The sequence below is a fragment of the Panulirus ornatus genome, chromosome 5 (genome assembly GCF_036320965.1).
Source record: "Panulirus ornatus isolate Po-2019 chromosome 5, ASM3632096v1, whole genome shotgun sequence".
Lineage (NCBI taxonomy): Eukaryota > Metazoa > Arthropoda > Malacostraca > Decapoda > Palinuridae > Panulirus > Panulirus ornatus.
This window is the reverse complement of record NC_092228.1, coordinates 12115904-12137527: the sequence shown is the minus strand read 5'-3', so window position 1 is coordinate 12137527 and position 21624 is coordinate 12115904. Positions and strand designations below refer to the sequence as shown.

At 40.0% G+C, this 21624-nt stretch overlaps 3 protein-coding genes across 8 annotated transcripts in view; 1 reads left to right on the top strand and 2 right to left on the bottom strand.

Moving 5' to 3' along the window:
• The first annotated feature begins 3912 nt into the window (after positions 1 to 3912).
• LOC139748777 (uncharacterized) lies at positions 3913 to 5355 on the top strand. The gene is made up of 3 exons (XM_071662212.1): positions 3913 to 3993; positions 5042 to 5183; positions 5276 to 5355. Exons 1-3 carry the CDS (start codon positions 3913 to 3915, stop codon positions 5353 to 5355), a joined length of 303 nt encoding a protein of 100 aa, XP_071518313.1.
• Positions 5356 to 6408: 1053 nt separating this feature from the next.
• On the bottom strand, positions 6409 to 12174 carry LOC139748776 (uncharacterized). Its single transcript, XM_071662211.1, has 2 exons — positions 12113 to 12174; positions 6409 to 11082 (listed from the first exon to the last, which is right to left on the bottom strand). Exons 1-2 carry the CDS (start codon positions 12172 to 12174, stop codon positions 10449 to 10451), a joined length of 696 nt encoding a protein of 231 aa, XP_071518312.1. The 3' UTR covers positions 6409 to 10448.
• A 2505-nt stretch (positions 12175 to 14679) lies between these two features.
• Positions 14680 to 21624, bottom strand: part of LOC139748555 (mesoderm induction early response protein 1) — a 63634-nt gene continuing 56689 nt past the window's right edge. For all 6 annotated transcript variants that reach the window (XM_071661599.1, XM_071661598.1, XM_071661600.1 and 3 more), the window contains 2 exons: positions 17177 to 17272; positions 14680 to 14922 (listed from right to left, as the gene is read on the bottom strand). In XM_071661599.1, the coding sequence (XP_071517700.1) occupies positions 14695 to 14922; positions 17177 to 17272 (324 nt within the window). In that variant the 3' untranslated portion in view covers positions 14680 to 14694. The remainder of the gene's footprint in view (positions 14923 to 17176; positions 17273 to 21624) is intronic.

The window sequence follows — 21624 nt, the reverse complement described above, 5'->3', positions numbered from 1 at the left end:
GCAAGAGTTTTGGAAAGAGGGGCAAGTATGAAGTCTGTTGGGGATGAGAGAGCTTGGGAAGTGAGTCAGTTGTTGTTCGCTGATGATACAGCGCTGGTGGCTGATTCATGTGAGAAACTGCAGAAGCTGGTGACTGAGTTTGGTAAAGTGTGTGGAAGAAAAAAGTTAAGAGTAAATGTGAATAAGAGCAAGGTTATTAGGTACAGTAGGGTTGAGGGTCAAGTCAATTGGGAGGTGAGTTTGAATGGGGAAAAACTGGAGGAAGTGAAGTGTTTTAGATATCTGGGAGTGGATCTGGCAGCGGATGGAAACATGGAAGCGGAAGTGGATCATAGGGTGGGGGAGGGGGCGAAAATTCTGGGGGCCTTGAAGAATGTGTGGAAGTCGAGAACATTATCTCGGAAAGCAAAAATGGGTATGTTTGAAGGAATAGTGCTTCCAACAATGTTGTATGGTTGCGAGGCGTGGGCTATGGGTAGAGTTGTGTGCAGGAGGATGGATGTGCTGGAAATGAGATGTTTGAGGACAATGTGTGGTGTGAGGTGGTTTGATCGAGTGAGTAACGTAAGGGTAAGAGAGATGTGTGGAAATAAAAAGAGTGTGGTTGAGAGAGCAGAAGAGGGTGTTTTGACGTGGTTTGGGCACATGGAGAGAATGAGTGAGGAAAGATTGACCAAGAGGATATATGTGTCGGAGGTGGAGGGAACGAGGAGAAGAGGGAGACCAAATTGGAGGTGGAAAGATGGAGTGAAAAAGATTTTGTGTGATTGGGGCCTGAACATGCAGGAGGGTGAAAGGAGGGCAAGGAATAGAGTGAATTGGAGCGATGTGGTATACCGGGGTTGACGTGCTGTCAGTGGATTGAATCAAGGCATGTGAAGCGTCTGGGGTAAACCATGGAAAGCTGTGTAGGTATGTATATTTGCGTGTGTGGACGTATGTATATACATGTGTATGGGGGGGGGTTGGGCCATTTCTTTCGTCTGTTTCCTTGCACTACCTCGCAAACGTGGGAGACAGCGACAAAGTATAATAAAAAAAATAATATATATAAATATATATATGTATGTTCCACATACCCTGGTTGTCCATTGACAGCATATCTACTGTAGATCACTGTATAACACATAATTCCAGTTCTTTTATCCCATTCATGCCTTTCACCCTTCTGCATGTTCAGGCCCCAGTCACTCAATATGTTTTTTACACCATCCTTCCATCTCCAATTTGGTCCTCCCATTCTCCTTGTTCCCTCCACTTCTGACACATATATCCCTATTCATTCTATCCATAAGTTCAAACCATTTCAGCACACCCTCCTCAGCTCTGTCAACCACACTCTTTTTATTAAGACACTTCTCCCACCTTTTCATCTCTAGCTCCCTAGGGTAGGGGAGAAAGAATTCTCAACATATTTCTTTGATGTCTTAAAAGGTAAATAATGGGAGCAGGTGCAGGGGCCTGGAAACTTTTCCCTCCCTGTATTTCAGTTTCTAAAAAATGGAATGTAAGAAGGAACTAGGGAGTGCTGTCTTTTGTTATATTATTATTATTGTTTATTATTATTATCTTTTATATATATTATTATATATTATTTATATATATTATTATATCTATTATATATACTTCCCACGTATTCCCTGCGTGTCGTAGAAGGCGACTAAAAGGGGAGGGAGCGGGGGGCTGGAATTCCTCCCCTCTCGTTTTTTTTTTTAAATTTTCCAAAAGAAGGAACAGAGGGGGGCCAGGTGAGGATATTCCAAAAAAGGCCCAGTCCTCTGTTCTTAGCGCTACCTGACTAATGCGGGAAATGGCGAAGTTTAAAAAATATATATATATATACATACATATATATATATATATATATATATATATATATATATATATATATATATATATATATATATATATCCCTGGGGGAAGGGGAGAAAGAATATTACCCACATACCTCCTGCATGCTGTGGAAAGAAACTTAAGACGGGCAGGAGTAGGGGGCTAGAAATCTTACCCTCCTGTGATATTTTCCAAATGAAGGAAAAGAAGAAAGAACCAAGTATCTTTTATCCTCTCTGGCTCTCATCTGTTTTGGATGCTACCTTGCTCAAGCAGGATATGGCAAATATGTAAGAAACATATAATCCTTATCCTTGGACTCTTTTCTAAGAAAGACATGGTTTTATGTATACACTATACCTTACCTTACCTTCCTGCCCTAGGATTCCCTTCCATTCTCATGAGGCCCTTGTAGAACTCAAGAAGTGCCACGTCCACTAGTTGGGATGTTGTGCATGTATGTGTGTCTATGTGCAGGGCAAATGAGTATCAAGCATCTTTATGGTAGTTGCTTCATAGGCATAAAGGGTTTTGGATGTTGTGTTGTACAGATGGGTGATGTTCAATGCATAAATAGGAAAGTGTGCTTCATGTTTGTCCAGTGAGTGTGGGTTCTTATGGGTGCATGTCTGGTGGGTTGGTATTTACGACAAAGGTGGGAGGTCAGCTGTTTAGTTGGGTTACTCTTTTTTTTTCAGTGTTATATTTGTTGGAGGCGAGGGGATCTTCGAGTAGAATTTAATGATGTGAAGCAACAGTAAATGCTTTATTAGTACCTGGGGGTTGGTGCTTAGTTATAAAGAGATTGGGTGAGAGGGGTTTAATGCTACAGAACAGAAATGAGTGTGGAGCATGTTGGAGTGGGACTCTATTGGCAGGATATTTAACTGTGGTGCGAGTTGTTTGTGGTTGCTAGGCAACCAGTGATTGTTCTAAAGTGCATAATTTTGTTTAGTTGTTGCCATTATATCTGCTTTTGAAGATTGTAAGACAGGGAAGATGAGGTATAGCTAAAAACAAATAATATGTAGAGGTCCCTTGCCTACCATGGTTTTTAGTATAGACACTACAACTAGAGTACACCATTTCACCAACCACTGTATCAGGTTATGAGTACCTCGGATTCTCCACGGCACCATGAAATTTTTATCCATGCACTAGGCAAAAGTGAAGTGGTCATGGGAAGCTTGTGGCCCAACCTGGCAGACCAACATTTCTAGTGAAAAGCAGGAGTGTCATAATCAGGCTATGATGCTTGAGCAAGAACTGAGATAGCCTTTTGTGTGGTAAAGCTGTCCTAATATTTTGTAGCAGTACTGAGGTGCAACATTGGAGCTGACATACTGCCACTGTTTTATTCCCATAAGTTTTGTACATTTCTTTGTACTTTTACAGCATTTGTTAATTGTAACTTGCTATTTCTAACCCTGAAATTTTCATTATAGGACTTAAGGTTTGTATCTCAAAGGTTACTGCCCCTCAGCTCCCATTTTCCATAAGCCCTGCAATGTACCACAAGGTCTTCCAAGAACATGACCCAGTGCTTTATAAGGGACCTCTGTGCAGAATGTTGAGTGATTCTTTTTCTTGTCCAAAGCTAGAGCCAGTTAGTGTTCTTAGGGCACATAATGTATAGCCTTTGTGTTGATGTCGTTGGTGTGGCAAGTGAACATTGTGTCTAAGTGATGCCTAGAATGGCTGTTATGCTCAGCTGGAGAGACTGTCCATTCAAGGTGAATGGAGAGTGTAAGCAGGATCAAGTCTGTTCAGGGTTAAAAGAGGGATTAAAGACTTCTGCAGAAATGCAAACATTTCTGTTCTTGGTGAGCCAACGTTTTAATTGTGTAATGTAGAGCTGTATGTCTGATGATGCTTCTGTGGTGTCAGGATGTGAGGTGTTTAAGATGTCATATGCACATGGGAGTAACTTTATGTTAAGGTTTGCCTGAAGGAATGAGAGGTTGTATAGGAAGAGATATAAGAGAGTTGGAGAAAAAACTGCACCCTGGGGAGTTTGGAACACTGTGAGATAGGATAAAGTAGAATGTATAATGAATAAAAGTAAGGTTATTAGGTTTAATGGTGAAAGTAAAAACAGGCATTGAAAGGAGTGTGAGTTTGAATGGAGAGGGAATATGGGGTCAAGGGGAAACCACAAAGGTTTGTGGGGCCTGGCTGTGGATAAAGAGCTCTGGTTTCAGTAAATTATACATGACAGCTTGAGAGGGGTTGTGGGTGAATGAGGCTGTTTTGTCTGATCCAATGCTATACAAATTCAAGCAGTCCTCTACTACTGAAGTAGTTAGGTTCTTGAAATGCTTTTTAAGTAAAAAATCCATAAACTGAATTTTATTCTGGCAAACCCCAGACATAATTTATATGATCAAAACATTTTTCCAAACACAATACTGTATAATTTGCATTACATACGCATGATTTTGAGATTATATACATCTTGCTACATGGTGCAAGCTTGTTTAATGAGTTTGGTATTGCTTGGAGGTGTGTTGGTAACTAAGTTAGGTGAAAGATGGAGATAACAATGGGAGGTATGCCTCAACAGACTTGGAGAGTTGTGGAAAGGAAGGGAGATCACCCAGTGAAAGTGTACCAATGACATGTGGTTATAATCTATAATTGAATGGTAGCTCAAAATTATCTTTTCTTACTTTCTTTTGTTACCTCATATCTCAAAATCTGTAACTCGAACCTTTGTATGGAGAGGACTGCCAGTATGTATATCGAGACTTGTATGTGGCATTTATGGATCTGGGGAAAATGTATGACCGGGTTGACAGAAATGCCCTAAAGGTGTTATCAAGATAAGGTGTGGGAAGGAAGTTAAGGAGTGTGTGGAAAGCAAGGTAATTGTTGGTGTGGGCAAAACTGGGCATATATGATGATATAGAAGTTCCAATAATAAGTATAGATGTGAGGTGTGGGCTTTAGACAAGATTGTATGGAAGAGGATTAATAGGTTACAAATGAAATGCCTCCGAGTTTTTGTGTTGTGACAAGTCTTGACAGAGGAAATGATGGGAGAGGTGTAGTAATAAGAAGGTTGAAAGAGCTAAGTCGGTGTACTGAAATTATTTGGACACATTTCTTTTCTTATCTTTCAAATCCTGAAAATCTATGGCTCAAATGTCATAACTCCACAATTCTAAGGAAGTATGCCTTTGAGCTAACACAATCCTTGCTTGCCCAGATTTTCCCTTCCGCTTGGAAGCAAGCATTGGTGCAGCCCATCCCTAAGAAAGGAGACCGCTCTAACCTCTCCAACTATTGCCCTATTGCTCTCACTTCTGCTACCTCCAAAATCTTTGACTCTCCTAAAGTCACTTTCTCAGGCATACAGAATTCCCATTACCTTTTTTCAGATCACCACTTGATTTTGCAGTGCTAGGCCTACTGGTGATCTCTCCAATGTTCTCTCCCACAGATTTTGGTGAAATCTTTGTCAGAGCCCTTGACATCTCCAAAGCACTGGACTGGGTATGGCATAAGTCTCTGCCTTCATAAAACCCTTCACTTGGTTTCACCACTTTTCTGTTCTTAAATGCGCAACTCTCTCTTAGGCTATTTCATCACAATGCTGTCAAAGGAGCAATTTCCCCCTTCTATCCTATCAACACTTGTTTTCCTCAGGGTTCTGTCCTATCAACACTCTTTCTTCAATCAGTAAATGATCTCTCTTTTACTTCCAACCCTATTCACTCTTCTGTTAATGATTCCACTTTACATACTTTAATTCCATTTTCCTTCTCTCCTCCCTAATTCTCATTCCCTTTCCTGTACTGATGGTGTTTCCTCTGTCAATTCAGACCTGTGCAGCTTTTGGAGAGGGGAAGCAGTAACCTTGTAAAATTTAACAGGTTTAAAAAAAAATTTTCTCTTTATATCTTTCTAAGAATCAAACAGTTCCTCTAGTCAATTCCAAAACAACACAATTCAACCCCTGTAATAATATAAACATGATGGGCATAACCATATCCTCCACTCAGCCCTATGAACCCCACATAATGAACATCATGATGTCTCCTTCCCAAATGTTGAAAGTGTTGTATAGGTGCCGCAGATATTTTTCATTTGCCCAAGTATGGAGTACTGCTCAAACATATGGGGTGGCTCATCCTCCACCTTTCTATAAACTAGAATGTAATCAAAAGCATTCCATCTCATTCATTCTCCTGGCATCAGTTCTCTTCAACCTTCCCTTTCTGTACACCATGGTGTTGCTGTTCTCTCTTTATTCCACTGTTCTCATGAGCTGCCTGCACATGTACCCACCCTTGTGGTTTGGACTCACGGCATACATTTGGCAGCTGCTGCCCACTGCGTCTGTATGGAGACTGACAACTCAAGAATTGGCTGTTATCATGCATCCTTCTTCCCTCGTACAACTAAGCTGGGAAATTTTCTTCCCCGTTTCTTTTCCTCTTCATATAACCTTTCATCTTTTAAAAAATTCAGGTCTAAAAACACTTGCGGAGCCCTGATTAATTTCTACTTTCTTTTAATTTCACCTAGGAAGGCCTTGATTGGGTCATGTTATTTGCCAGAGAGAGAGAGAGAGAGAGAGAGAGAGAGAGAGAGAGAGAGAGAGAGAGAGAGAGAGAGAGAGAGAGAGAGAGAGAGAGAGAGAGAGATGGGGGGATATGTGTCAAAAGTGAACAAAACAAGGAAAACTGGGAGACCAAACTGGAGGTGGAAGGACAAAGCAGAAAGGGTTTTGAGAGCTTAGGTCATTAACACATATGAGGGCAAACTGTGTGCATGATACAGTGAATTGTAGCACTGTGGAATAATGAGTGCAATATGCTGTCAACTGACTGAACCAAGGCATACAAAGTGACTGACAAAACCACGGAGAGGTCTGTAAGGTTTGGTTGTGGATGGGGGCTGTGAAAGGTGTTAGTGAACTCCACCTGCATGAGGTTGTGCCGCAGGTGAAAAGTCAGCTATGATGAGGTTGTATCCTTGTCAATAGACTAAAAGAAGTGTTAAATCAATGAAGAACTTCTCACTCTAAAGAAGTCCAGTTACTGGATGTCACCTACCACTGAAGCTGCAAGTCCTGTAAAAAGATCCTAAGGTTACAAAATAAAAAATAATTACCATTGGTGTTACATATTCTGCCTGCTGGGGGTTACATCAAGAAAGAGATGTCACCTACAGCAAGGCTGTATCACTGTCAAAGGATGGAAAGGAGTAGAGTCCTGTTAAAGACTTCACACACCAAAAGAGTCCATTAGTTACCTACTCCTGCATAGAGTGCAGCCTGAGAGATGCAAAAGGCTTCATAAAAGGGATCCTGAGATTGTATGACATTACTAAAATAATGATATCACCCAAGGAGCCTTTTTATGGGGCTCTCCTGCTTTGAGGTCACAATATTCACAGGAACAGGGAAATGAAGATTAATTGATTGACTATTTACAATCGTCTGTTGTGTCAACAGCAAAGATTATTAGCAATGTAATTCTGGTTTTGGGGGATCAAAATATCTAAAATTCTAGAAATGCACATAAATCTTTTTACAAAATGTCACAACAGATTTTAAAAATCTTAAATACTAAAACCTTATATACTGTTCTAAAACCTTTTAAAATAAACTCTATCTTGTGTAAGATATTAGTTTACCTTATAAAATCAATTATAATCTTCTCCCAGTGCAGTCACACATATAATGGGAAGGGCTAAAAATTTTCTTCTAGACTGATACCATTATTTAGAATGATCAAACCCATCAAGAGCAAAGGTCTAAAACTGAAGGAAATGAAGGTTTCATTTGGAGCAATAAAATCCTTAATGAGACTGTGCTCTTCTCCTTCAATGAAGATGATATAACCATGCCAAAGGTGACTTCTTGCTCACAGAATAACCTAGGGCTGAGTCTGGTAACACTTACATGTATGTATGAACTTACTTGCTTCTTGCCTCAGGAGTCCCTTCTATCTTTATGAAAAACAAATTTGGAAAGCTAGCCAATTCACTGGGCAAGACCACAGTCATAAAGTACAGTAATGTATGTGTATCTATGTAGGGAAACTGCAGGGAATCTATGCAGTTTTGGTGTCTTCAGTGTAGTTGTTTTATTGTTGTTGGTAGTTAGTTATGGAGGTTAGGGTGGAAGGGGTCCCATGCCATTGCAAGGAAATGAGTGCCAATCATGTTGAAGTAGGATTGTGTTCTGAGGATCTTGGCTTCATTGTTTAAGTGTTAAATATTTGCAAATGTCAAGCAATCAAGAATTGTTCTGGAAGATCTGTCACTGCTATATTTGCTTTTCAAAGGGTAGAAGACCAGGCAAGTGAGGCATAGTTTTGAGAAAAGTGAATTAACATTCTGTGGAGGATGCTAAGGAATCCTTTTCTTGTTCAAATCTAGTGCCTGCTCAGGTTCTGAGGGCATTAACTTTATGTGTTGCTTTTGTAATAATGTTATTGAGTAGGGCAGTGAATGTCATGTGTGTGTTGTATGTGTTTTGTTCTGTGGAAGCAGTTTTCCTCTCAAGGTGACTGGAATGAGTGAACTGATTTCAGGTCTGTCTGGGGGGTAAAAAAAAAAAAGTTTGAAGTGTTTTTGTGAAGATGCAGACATTTTCTTCTGGGTAACCAATTGTTCCAATTCAGTATCATAGTGCTGCATTTTTTTTGCTGAGACTGTTATGTTAGGGTGTTGTGATGTGATTTTGAGGTTATAGAAGGTCATGTAGGAAACGAGTGAAGTGCAATGAAGAAAGAACTGCCTTTTAGGGAAATTCACTGCAGAGTTTAAGGGTTTTAGAGATGAAGCCACTTTAGTAATTCTGGCATAGCAGCCAGCTATGAAACTAGCCAACCACTTTTTGTCATAGCTGCAGAGGGTGGTGCTGAGTATCTTTTGTGTCGGGTGTCTTGGGACAGCATGGGATGGGGGATGCGACTGGCTGAAGCCATCACAGATAAGTTGTGTGAGGTCAATGTACAGAGTGGCAGTAAACTTGCTGAGTCTGAAGCTATGTTGTGTAAGAGTGGGTGGGACATTTTGGATCACTTTTTCACAAAGTTTAGACACTGAAGACACAAGTGATATAAGGCAGTAGGAAGTAGGGGAGCTAGGAGGTTTGTAGGGCTTTGGGGCTGTTATCATTTTAGCAAGTTTCCATATGTTATGGATTTTGTAGTGTACCTAAGAGCGATTGAAGATGTATGCAAGTGTTTAGACTGCATCTGGGCCAAATTGTCTTATGTGAAAGTCTGATATGTTGTAATGGCCTGTTGCAGGAGAGCTCTTAAGGTTTTAATGGCACTGCTTCTATCAGTGGGATTGAAGGATGGGTGAACTGTTGTTTCTGGATGGATTTTATGGTTTTTTGACTTCTGTTTAGGGGTAAGGAAGGTTCAAGACTGGATTCTGATAAGTGTCTCATAAGTATGTTTCTGTGTTCTTTGGGAGAAGGGATGTCACTGGAATGAATCAAAAGTGCTTTATGAGCAGGGGCTGGATTAGTACCTTAGTGTGGATATTTTGTAACTTGTAGTGGAGTTGGATGCTGTGTGTCTTGTAGTTCAGTGTTAAGGAAGTACAACCAACTTTAAGGTTGCCTTTCATCTATTCTTGATGCTACCTCGCTGAAGTAGGATATGGCAAATATGTACTGAAAAAATAATAATGTATATCAATGGGAGACGGTTGAGAAAGAATACTGCCCACATACCTTCTGCGTGTCATAGAAGAAGGCGAAGAGGGGCAGGAGCAGGGGGCTGGAAATCTTCCCCTCCTGTGGTACTTTCCAAATGAGGCAATGGAGAAAAATGTATGTAATGTATGTTTTATGGGGAGAGAGATTTACACTCATGTTGATCCGTCTTCTTAACCTTTATATATACCATGTCTTTATTCTTATGCATGTATGCACACATGCACACACATCCAAGCCTGTGTGTGTTTGTGTGTGTGTGCATGCATAAATACATACATGTGTGTGTGATTACTATTTAAGTGTTATAAGGAGCAAGTCTTACACAAGTGTTGCCCTGCTTCTTTACCTTGTATATATGTACACTGTCTTTACTTCTATGTATGTATGCAAACACACACATACACACACACCTTTCCTATGCCAGGTGCCCATTTTAACAACCAGCCACTAGGGGGGTTGAACGGCTGGGTGGACTGTGGACTGGCTGCCACAACCAGGACTGGAACCTATGCAGGTTTGATTCCAGGTATCCCATACACGTGTGATGGTCAGCAAACTGCTACACCATGGAGGTCCATGTGTGTGTGTGTGTGTACCAGTGGATGTTATATGTTAACAATCCCATGGTTCTATAGTTATATGGTATTTTAATTTGTAGCAAGTAACAATAATTTCTGAAATAAATCATGGATCACATACTGACTCTTTATGTATGCTTATCAAAATCTGTAGATCCAAACACCATATTAGATGCCAAACAAAATCTATCAGGCAGATTGTAAGTGTTCTTGGATCTAAGTTTACAAAAAGGCAGACTCTGGGTGTCCTCTTGGTTAAATTACAGTCGGCAACACTGGTAACAAACACTTGCACTTTTTCACAACCACCACACCACTCACACATATTTAAAAAAGGCATATATTATCTTTCACTGTGCAACAGCTTCTGTCATAGTTACACCTTTTGCCTCTACACTGATTGTTTGAGAGCTTAGCATGGAGGAACGTGATATAGAAACATCCACATCCATAGGATGTGGACTACTGGTTATCTTTCCAGTTCTGGCAATTGATACAGAATTGTTCTGAGAAGTCATCTTGGCCAGGGACTCAATTGAATCTGAGTCCAAGTGGCGGGCCAAATCTTCCATCTGGTTTAACCCAGAATAAGTAACTGAAGCCTCATTGTCTTTGCTGGTACTGCCCTCACTAGCCTCTGTTGCAGAGTTGGGATGAGGAGCTTGAGCAACAGTTGTAGGTGTGGAGATTTCTACTCCACCACAGGCTGCTCCAGCAGCAATTCCTGGAGGTGGACGCCCATATAACAGTGCATGGAGATTGGGGGATGACGATCGGTTGTCACGCCAAGAAGCCGGACCACCACCACCTTCTCCCTCATCTAGGAACCGATCCATGTAGTCACTGCAACACCCACAAATAATCACTACACTCACATATAAAGCTGTATCACTGTAGCAATCCTTAAAATTACAAAAACAATGCAAATAAAACATTAGAAATTGAGAGCCTGCTAGGTTGATTCTTATCCCAGATGAGGTCTTGCTGCATTAAAAAAAAAAAAGTTAGAGTTGGACACTTACCAACTACCTGATACCTCTGAACTTGTTCTTTGATCAGTTATGATTAATTCATAATGCTATGATCTTAGAAGCAAAATTCAACCCATTTTCTGACCATTTTCCTACTGTATCTGTTTCTGACTAACAAACATGCACAATCAAAATACCTGCACCAGCATACTGGTGCAATACAACAAACAAATTTAGGTAAAAAACGAAGACAATATTCAAATCAGTAGTTTATAGGCCCAGTATTCTACTGAGAGAGAGAGAGAGAGAGAGAGAGAGAGAGAGAGAGAGAGAGAGAGAGAGAGAGAGAGAGAGAGAGAGAGAGAGAGAGAGAGAGAGAGAGAGAGAGAGAGAGAGAGAGAGAGAGAGAGAGAGAGAGAGAGAGAGAGAGAGAGAGAGAGAGAGAGAGAGAGAGAGAGAGAGAGAGAGAGAGAGAGAGAGAGAGAGAGAGAGAGAGAGAGAGAGAGAGAGAGAGAGAGAGAGAGAGAGAGAGAGAGAGAGAGAGAGAGAGAGAGAGAGAGAGAGAGAGAGAGAGAGAGAGAGAGAGAGAGAGAGAGAGAGAGAGAGAGAGAGAGAGAGAGAGAGAGAGAGAGAGAGAGAGAGAGAGAGAGAGAGAGAGAGAGAGAGAGAGAGAGAGAGAGAGAGAGAGAGAGAGAGAGAGAGAGAGAGAGAGAGAGAGAGAGAGAGAGAGAGAGAGAGAGAGAGAGAGAGAGAGAGAGAGAGAGAGAGAGAGAGAGAGAGAGAGAGAGAGAGAGAGAGAGAGAGAGAGAGAGAGAGAGAGAGAGAGAGAGAGAGAGAGAGAGAGAGAGAGAGAGAGAGAGAGAGAGAGAGAGAGAGAGAGAGAGAGAGAGAGAGAGAGAGAGAGAGAGAGAGAGAGAGAGAGAGAGAGAGAGAGAGAGAGAGAGAGAGAGATAGAGAGAGAGAGAGAGAGAGACACTTTACCCACTTATACATATCAATGACAAAATTCTGCCATAAAGGCATGCCTAGCACTATGCACTCACCATACATCTTCCTTGATGAATAGGAATATTCTTCTCAGCTGCCACCAGCATGACAAAACCATCTATTCTTGCTTAATCTAGGACAGATCCAAACACATGTCAAGTTTTCCTTTAAATTGTTCTGTATTTGTCCCATTCATATTTCTCATTTCTCCTGGCTGTACAGTGAATAATTGTCCCAGACACTTGGCTGGGGAATCATATATTTATGTCTGATTTATTATCACTATTTTTCATGGTATCTGTAGACTTAATAACTGCATTACTTGATGGGAAGCTTTCAAATTCAATATTTTTTTTTAAACATTTAAATCACTCCCAGGTATAGACTGTCATATATCTTTCTCTTCTAACTTATAAATCTCTTTTCCTTTAACCTTTTGCAGTAGTCACTTGGTCCATCCCCTTGATTCTGCTTGTGAAGTGCCTCTGTATTCTGCTTATTTCTATTTGTTCTGATAGTGACAATACAAAATAAATATTTTCTATTTTGCTTCTTATAAATACTTTAAATGTTTTCATCAATTGTTTTCCATCTTTTGGGAAAGTTCTCAGAATTATACCACTCATCACTCAATATGCTCTATGAAATTTAGTTTCTCATAATAATGACATCCAAACCTTTTAATTGTCCCATTTCCTTGTTGGGCTATCATAAATTTTTGTCTGATTTATTTTTAGTATGTTCCATGGTATTCATGAAGACTTAATAACTATGTATCTTACCTACCGAGAAGCTCTCAAACTTAACAAGTTTTCTTTTACATCTTCAATTCGTTGCCAGGCATATCTAGCTAACTATATCTCTGGCACCTGTTCCTAATTGGAACTCCCTAAATGGGATGGCCATGGCAACAGTCTCCATAACTAATGAGCTCCAGTGCAACTTCTTAGAATCCTTTAGTGCCAAGCATAGATTATCATTCATCTTCCTCTCTTAGCTATCTAGTTACAGTTCTTTCAGTCTTTCATGGTACTTCACACATTCCATCCCCTCAATTTTGACTGTGAAGTGTTTCGAAATTTTATTTGACATGTTTAATTTCTTGTGTGTTTCACTGGTGAACATACAACACAGCATCATTCAATTTTGCTTTCTATAAATACATTAAACATTTTCATTAATTTGGGTTAGAACAGATGTAAAAAAGAACTTTTGTCCTACAAATAGTATTGGATGACTAAAAAAACTTATCATTATTATTTATTTTGCTTTGTCGCTGTCTCCCGCGTTAGCAAGGTAGCGCAAGGAAACAGACAAAAGAATGGCCTGACCCAAACCCATCCACATGTATATACATAAATGCCCACACACACATATACATAACTATACATTTCAACAAATACATGCATATACATACACAGACATAAACATATATACACATGACAAAATCAAAACTTGCTGCCTTAAATCCATTCCCGTCCCCACCCCGCCACACATGAAAGACAGCACCCCCTCCCCCCACCATACCCGTGAGGTAGTGCTAGAAAAAGACAAGAAAGGCCACATTTGTTCACACTCAGTCTCTAGCTGACATGTATAATGCACTGAAACCACAGCTCCCATGAAACTTTCCATGGTTTACCCCAGACGTTTCACATGTCCTGGTTCAATCTATTAACAGCACATTGACCCCAGTATACCACATTGTTTCAATTCACTCTATTCCTTGCATGCCTCTCACCCCCCTGTAGGGTTTAGGCCCTGTCACTCAAAATCTTTTTTATTTCCATATTTTCCACCTCCAATTAGGTGTCCCACTTCTCCTCGTTCCCTCCACCTTTGACACATATAACCTCCTTGTCAATCTTTCCTCACTCATTCTCTCCATGTGACCAAACCATTTCAATACACCCTCTTCTGCTCTTCAGCCACACTCTTTTTATTACCAAACAACCTCTCTACTTCTAAGAAATAAAACTCTCTTAAAATACTAATATTAAAACTAAATTATATTATAAATAATATAATAGATAATTAAAATTATTGAAAAAAAAATTAATATATATATAATACTCTTCTTATACAAATTATGATAACCCTAAATAATTTGAGTTAAAAAAGAAGAAATATAAATAATATTAAAATAACAATATACGGATATTTAAATAAATATATATAAAATTTTATAAAAAATATTATATATTAATTATTAACAATAAATAATACAATACTTTAAAATATATAATATTAAAAAATATAATAATTGAAATAATTACTAAATATATATACTTTACTAAATTATATACCAATAAATATTAAATAATTACCGCATTCCCTTTTCATTACTTACTCGATCAAACCACCTCACACCACATATATCCCACATACATTCCAACACATCCACCCTCTGTACAATCCTACCTATAGCCCTCACCTCGCAACCATATAACACTGTTGGAACACTATTCCTTCAAACATACCCATTTTTGCTCTCCGAGATAACGTTCTCGCCTTCCACACATTCTTCAATGCTCCCATAGCCTTCGCCCCCTACCCCACCCTGTGACTCACTTAAAATCCTTTTATGTTCCTGGTATGTTCCAAGGTATCACTACAGACTTCATTACAATATTTCTTCCTAACTGAGACAGAAGAGCAGTAATAGGGAGTGATAAATGAATGTACATACCTTATTTTGCTGTATAAGATGGAAGTCTTTGCCATAAGTTTTGAGCCCATTTTCAAAATTTCTACACTCCTCTTCAGACCAAAGAGTCATTGTGGATGCAAGTGGAGTGGGATTCATACGATGTCTTCGTAAAGCTTCATCTACATTGTATCCACATTGAAGTAACAAGTATAAGGCCTGTTTAAAGGAATTCACACCAAATTAACCCTAGATCAACATTACTACTACAAGAGAAAAATATAGGCACAAATACAAACACATCCATTAGAGGTTATTCTATAACAGGTTTTAACAGAAAAAAAATTATACCTACAACTAAGTGAATAAAAATTCTATAAATAAAAAGATTAGTAATGTAATACAGCATATAAAATTTTGGATAAGGAGTAAAAGGTGAAGTGATCATGTAAAGGAATAACAGGGTAAGAAAGAAGTTGGGTAGTATGTGCAGTCTGACTGACAGCTGACAAGGGTGTATACATTTTTTAATCTCATAACTACCCTAGGACCAATTCCTATGAGAGTTGTGGTGTTATCCAGGACCTTTCTAGAGGTTCCTGCTTCACCAAGACTGTGCTAACCTCAGTGGCAAGGATATGAAGACTTCTTCAGAGGGAAAAGTCTTTTGATGATACTGTACTCCCAATGATACACCCTCGCCAAGGCAACTTTTCTCTCATTATGTAACCTCAAGCAGATGGAATGCAGTAACACCAACAGGGTGTGTATATGTAGGTATACATATACTCACTTCATAGTGTTTTGATGTTGTGGGTGTGTCTATGTGCAGAGAGTCCAGGCAACTGAATTGAAAGAGCTTGCTGTCCTCTTCGTGGGTGATGCATTGTGGGTATGAAGGGTTTTGGGATATGATGAAATGGTGTTTTGACAAGTTGTAATGATGGGTGATGTCCAGGCTGCAAACTGGAGAGTGTGACTCATTGTTATGTAGGGAGTAAAGTTTCTTATGGGTGTTTGTTTGGTGGGTTGGAAATCAAGACAGAGATGGGACGTCACCTGCTTATTGCCTGTTAGGTTACTTGAGTGTGCATGTGTACTGTTAGTGTTATGCTTGTTGGAGGATCTGTGAAAAGTTACTGAAGTGTGAGGAAGGGGTATGCTTTATATTTCAACCTGAGGGTCAGTGGTTAGTTAAAGAGTAACTCGGTTGGGAGGGGTTCTATGCTGTTGCAAAGAACCGAGTAAAGCATGTAAATGTGGGATCATACAGGGAGGAACTTTAAATCATTGTGCTGAGTGTTTATGGTTGTTAGGTATCCTCTGACTGTTTTTGCTAGGCATCCAGTAATTGTCCTGAATGCATTATTTTGTGTAGCTTGCAGCTTTATTTCTTTGCTTTTGAGAGTGTGACAGACCATTTTTTTCTCTCTCTCTGGAGGCTTCTATCACAGACATGAGTCTACATTAATGCTCAGAGAGAGAGAGAGAGAGAGAGAGAGAGAGAGAGAGAGAGAGAGAGAGAGAGAGAGAGAGAGAGAGAGAATTTTTTTTTTGAAGGAAATGAAAACCTGTTTTTTAAAAAGTGCCTAGTCACAGATAGTGGGAATGACACGAGAAGAGAGAGAGTATCTTGGCTTAAAGGTGTAAGGAAAGAAACAATTATCAAACAGCCCATCCTGGAGTTGTCAAAAGCCAAACAGTGATCAATTCATACAGGATGCTGTAGGATTCTTTTCCTTTGACAAATACAATGCCAGATAGCATTCTGTGGGAATTTTTGTGTGATGCTTTTGTGCTGCTGATGTTGGGAGTGAATGTCATGTGTAAGCCATCTAGAATGGTTGATGTTTTGTTTAGAGGGGGAGATGGTCCATTCAAGGTGACTGGAGGGTGTGACTTAGAATCTCATCTGCTTGAATTTGATTCAAGTCTGTATCAGGTTAGAAGCGACTGAAGACTTATGTAGAGATGCAGGAAATCTGTTCTTGGTAAGCCATTGTTCCACTTATGTAATGTAGTGTAATGTAGTGCTGCAAGTCTGATTTTACTACTGTGGTATCAGGCTCTAGTGATGGGCTTGCTATGTCATCTGCCTATGAGGGGTGGGAGCAGGGGCCTGAAAATCCTTCCCTACTGCATTAATTCCCCAAAGAAGGAATGGACAAAGGAGCCAAGCATGGATTTTTCCCTATGTTTGTCATCTATTCTGAATGCTATCTCACTCACATGGGAAATAACAAACATTTATGAATGAGCGATGAAAGTGTTGGAAATGAAACATCTGAGTATGAGGACAAAAAGTGTGCATGGAAGAGAGTTAATTGGAATGATGTAGTATGCAGGGGACAATGTTCTGTCAATGGATTGAACCTGGTGACGTGAGGCAGCCATGGGACCATGGAAAGGTCTGAGGCCTAAGGCTATGAAATGAATCACTTATTCCAGTCCAATAAACTGAGGAAGCTCTCACCTGTTCATCATCACGGACATGTTTACCAAGAGGTATGGCAGCAACACCCTGAGATCCAGGTGGAGAATGACTCAACTCCTGGAGGTACTCCTCTACCTTGAAAATAAAGAACATGAAATATATAACAGATAAAGGATCTTCCAACTCTTATTCTATGTACAACAATGACAAAGAAGTAAATCAACATGAACACAAAAAAAGAGGCTTATCTAGCTAGATCTGGGACCAAATGGTATTAGTGCACTACAGTTTAATCATGGTCCTGATCGTTGCAGCTTGTAAGACTATAAGTTTCCACAGCCAAACAAGTCTGGTTTACAGCACTGGAATTTGTTCCAATGTGTTCTGAAAGTGACCATTTACACCAGCTAGAAATTTGATTACTATCTATATGAAACACATACTGGTGCAATTTAACTGCAGTGTGTACATTGAAAACCAAGAAGGGAAGCTGACATAGAGGATATGTATGTCAAAAGTGGAGGGTACAGGAAGGTTTAAGACCAAACTGGAGATAGATGGATGAAGGAGGAAAGGATTTGAGTGCTCAGGGCGTGAACATGCACAAAGATGTAAGGCGTGCAGGGGATGGAGTAAATTGGAACAATGTGGTGTACAGGGGACTACATGCTGTCAGTGGACTGAACCAGGATATATAAAGAGGTCAGGTGAAACTAGAGAAAGGTCTATGGTCTACAGAACCTGGATGTGGGTTGCAGGCTGTGGTTTCTGCACATTATACGACAATGAGAAAGGTTGACAGCGAATAAGGCCATTTCATTGTCTATTCCTAACAGTACCTTATCAATGCATGAAATAGTGAACAAGTATGAAAAAAGAGCATGGCGAATTTTTAAATGAAGTAACTATACAGTGCCCACTACTATGCTTACTATTAAGCTGATTAATTTTGGTGCAATATCTAGGGGACACGCCCTCTATAATTTCCTAGGTGCATATCATATTCCATCTAATCTGATACCTGCTCTTCCATGGTATTATTCCACACTCTCTACTCCACTTTTCACTCCAACATCAAATTTTTCTTGTACAAACTCTAAGGACCAAACTTGCCATTATTCTCCATTTTCTTTCATACCTGTTCTCTATTTCCCTTGCTAGTAAGGAAGCATCCAGAAAAGATGACTAAGCCTTAGAGAGGAAAAGATTCTCATTTGGCTCTTTCCTGTGCTCCTCCTTTTGGAAAAAAAATACATAATGTGAGGATTTCCAGCCCCCTGCTCCCATCCCTCTTAGTCACCATCTACAACATGCAGAGATGTGCGGACAGTATTCTTTCTCCCCTACACCTAGGGACAGTATACTGTCTCCTGGAACAATGCTCCAAATTTCCACATGCATATTAAGATTCTCACAAATCTATGCTTCAACATACAAAGGGTAATTGATCATATGAGCATTGCCATTACTTCTGATTCTTTTATTTGGTATGAGCTGTAAATCTTTCCATATCATCTACTTCAGTACTGTAAATCTTTGACTGTGCACTGATAGAGTTCTGCATTCACATTATCATAGTTGGTAAGAATGTGAATGTCATCAAATCTTCTACCTTTCAGCCTCATTTTGATTTTAGCTAAGAGAAAAAAAATCACATGGGATGAGGTCAGGTAAATACAGAGGGTGTGGTATAACAGGAATTTTGGCTAGCCAAAATTACTAAACAGATATCAGTGTGTGAAGGAGCATTGCCATGGTGCAGAAACCATCGACCATTTTCAAACAACTGGTGCCATTTTTTCCTAACTTTATCTCTCAATCAAATCACAACCTCTTTATAATAGGGCTGATTTCCTGTCCTAGGTTTACACATCAACGTACTTCATTACTTATATAGTGCTACAGATACTGGACAAAGCCTTAAAAATTTTTGATCACACACTGTATATTTCAGAAGTGAAAGGGAGAAGGAGAAGGGGAAGACTAAATTGGAGATGAAAGTATGGAGTGAATAAGATTCTGCATGCTCAGGGCCTGAACATGCAGGAAGGTGTAAGGGATGCATGGGACAGTGAATTGGGAAATGTGGTAAACAGAGCAATGTGCTGTCAATGGCCTAAACCAAGGTATAAGATGCAATAGGGAGAAACCACTAGGAGTTCTGTGGTGCTAGGTTGTGAATGGGGTTTTGTGAATACAGTGCACTTTCCATGACAACTAGAAAATGGATGTTAGCAAATGAGGCCATTTCTTCATCTGTTGCTAGCACTACCTCCCTAACTATCGATTTATCAATATCTCTGAAGCCTGTTACCCCTGGAAACTACCACAAAGAGGAGTGGACACAGCAAGTCTCCACTTATACCTGTCCTTACATAACTCTCTCGCACATACCATTCTATTTATTCATCCTCCATTTATCTACCTCTAATACTCTTCAACTCTATTTCCCCTTTTCACATGTGGTCTTCCTCTCATACTAACACTTTCCTTGTAAACTCCCCATCTTACATTCCATCCACATGATCAAACCACTTCAAAGGATTACACTTCACCCACTCTACAATTAATTCCCCTTGTATTCCCTGTCATACCAATTCTCTCATACACCCCCTAATTTCCTTCTTCATTCCATCTAGTCATACCACATGCTCCTCTTAAATTGTTCATCTCTACAGCCTAAACCAGGGTATAAGATGCAGTTGGGAGAAACCAATAAAAGTTCTGTGGGGCCTGGTTGTAGACAGTGGTTTGTGAATTTCATGGCTAGGGAATGGAAGTGAACAAATGAGGGCATTTCTTCATCTGTTCCTGGCAATACCTCCCTATCTATCAATCAATAATGCCAGTTCCCCATAGGAACTGCAATCAAGGGGGTGGCCATGGCAAGAGTCTTTACTTATTCCTGTCCTTACATGCCTCTGTTGCATACACTATTCCATGCATTCTTTCATTTCTCTGCTTCCAGTACTCTTAAACTCTATTTCCCCATGTCATAGGTTGTCTTCCTCTCATGCCAACCCCTTTAATATTGTCATCATACACTCTCCTTGTAAACTCCCCATCTTGCAATCTATCCACATGCCCTAACCACCTCAAAGTATGTTTCACCCACTCTACCACTAAACAATTCATTCCCTTTGAATTGCCAACCATATCAAATCCCTCATATACCCCCTGATTTCTTTCTTCATTCCATGTAGTCATACAACATACTCCTCTCTACCAACTCATTTCCACAGCCTGTATTCTTGACCTCTGCGACTTATTCCATGTCTATATTTTGGCACTATAGGTCAGGACTAGTGTCTCTTAATCCTTTCTTTACCTCCATACTTACACCTCCTTCCTTCATTACTCTATTAAGGAAAACAATGACACTACTAACCTGAACTGCTCTCTCCTTCCAGATCAACAAACTTACCAAAGATAGCTCCCAAATATTCCAATTCTGTCACAGTTTAGTACACTTTCTTCTCTCACTCTATACTGCTTCACAAAATCTATAAAGTACAACCTCTATTTTTCATAATTCAAGCCAATGAAATGTTCAAAACAATGTGTTTTTTCAGTTTTGGCTGGAAACCCTCAATTATAAAAAAAATAAATAAATACAGTTAACCCTCAACTGAATGGACTAATCGAGTGAAGGGGGTGTCAGTTAATGCTGAAATTCCGTTAAATAGAATGTAACCTATGAGCCAAATTTTATTTTTTTTTTTTTTTTTATACTTTGTCGCTGTCTCCCGCATTTGCGAGGTAGCGCAAGGAAACAGACGAAAGAACTGGCCCAACCCCCCCCCCCCATACACATGTACATACATCCACACACACAAATATACATACCTACACAGCTTTCCATGGTTTACCCCAGACGCTTCACATGCCTTGATTCAATCCACTGACAGCACGTCAACCCCTGTATACCACATCGCTCCAATTCACTCTATTCCTTGCCCTCCTTTCACCCTCCTGCATGTTCAGGCCCCGATCACACAAAATCTTTTTCACTCCATCTTTCCACCTCCAATTTGGTCTCCCTCTTCTCCTCGTTCCCTCCACCTCCGACACCTATATCCTCTTGGTCAATCTTTCCTCACTCATTCTCTCCATGTGCCCAAACCATTTCAAAACACCCTCTTCTGCTCTCTCAACCACGCTCTTTTTATTTCCACACATCTCTCTTACCCTTACGTTACTTACTCGATCAAACCACCTCACACCACACATTGTCCTCAAACATCTCATTTCCAGCACATCCATCCTCCTGTGCACATCTCTATCCATAGCCCACGCCTCGCAACCATACAACATTGTTGGAACCACTATTCCTTCAAACATACCCATTTTTGCTTTCCGAGATAATGTTCTCGACTTCCACACATTTTTCAAGGCTCCCAAAATTTTCGCCCCCTCCCCCACCCTATGATCCACTTCCGCTTCCATGGTTCCATCCGCTGACAGATCCACTCCCAGATATCTAAAAC

Excerpts from the sequence above, each read along its gene's own strand:
- LOC139748777 (XM_071662212.1), top strand. The coding sequence starts at position 3,913 with ATGGTGAAAGTAAAAACAGGCATTGAAAGGAGTGTGAGTTTGAATGGA. Across the intron at positions 3,994-5,041 it reads GTCAAGGGGAAACCACAAAG|ATTTTCCCTTCCGCTTGGAA; the intron begins GTTTGTGGGGCC and ends TTGCTTGCCCAG. Across the intron at positions 5,184-5,275 it reads TCCTAAAGTCACTTTCTCAG|ATTTTGGTGAAATCTTTGTC; the intron begins GCATACAGAATT and ends TCTCTCCCACAG.
- LOC139748776 (XM_071662211.1), bottom strand. The coding sequence starts at position 12,174 with ATGGTTTTGTCATGCTGGTGGCAGCTGAGAAGAATATTCCTATTCATC. Across the intron at positions 11,083-12,112 it reads TTCATCAAGGAAGATGTATG|CAAGACCTCATCTGGGATAA; the intron begins GTGAGTGCATAG and ends TTTTTAATGCAG.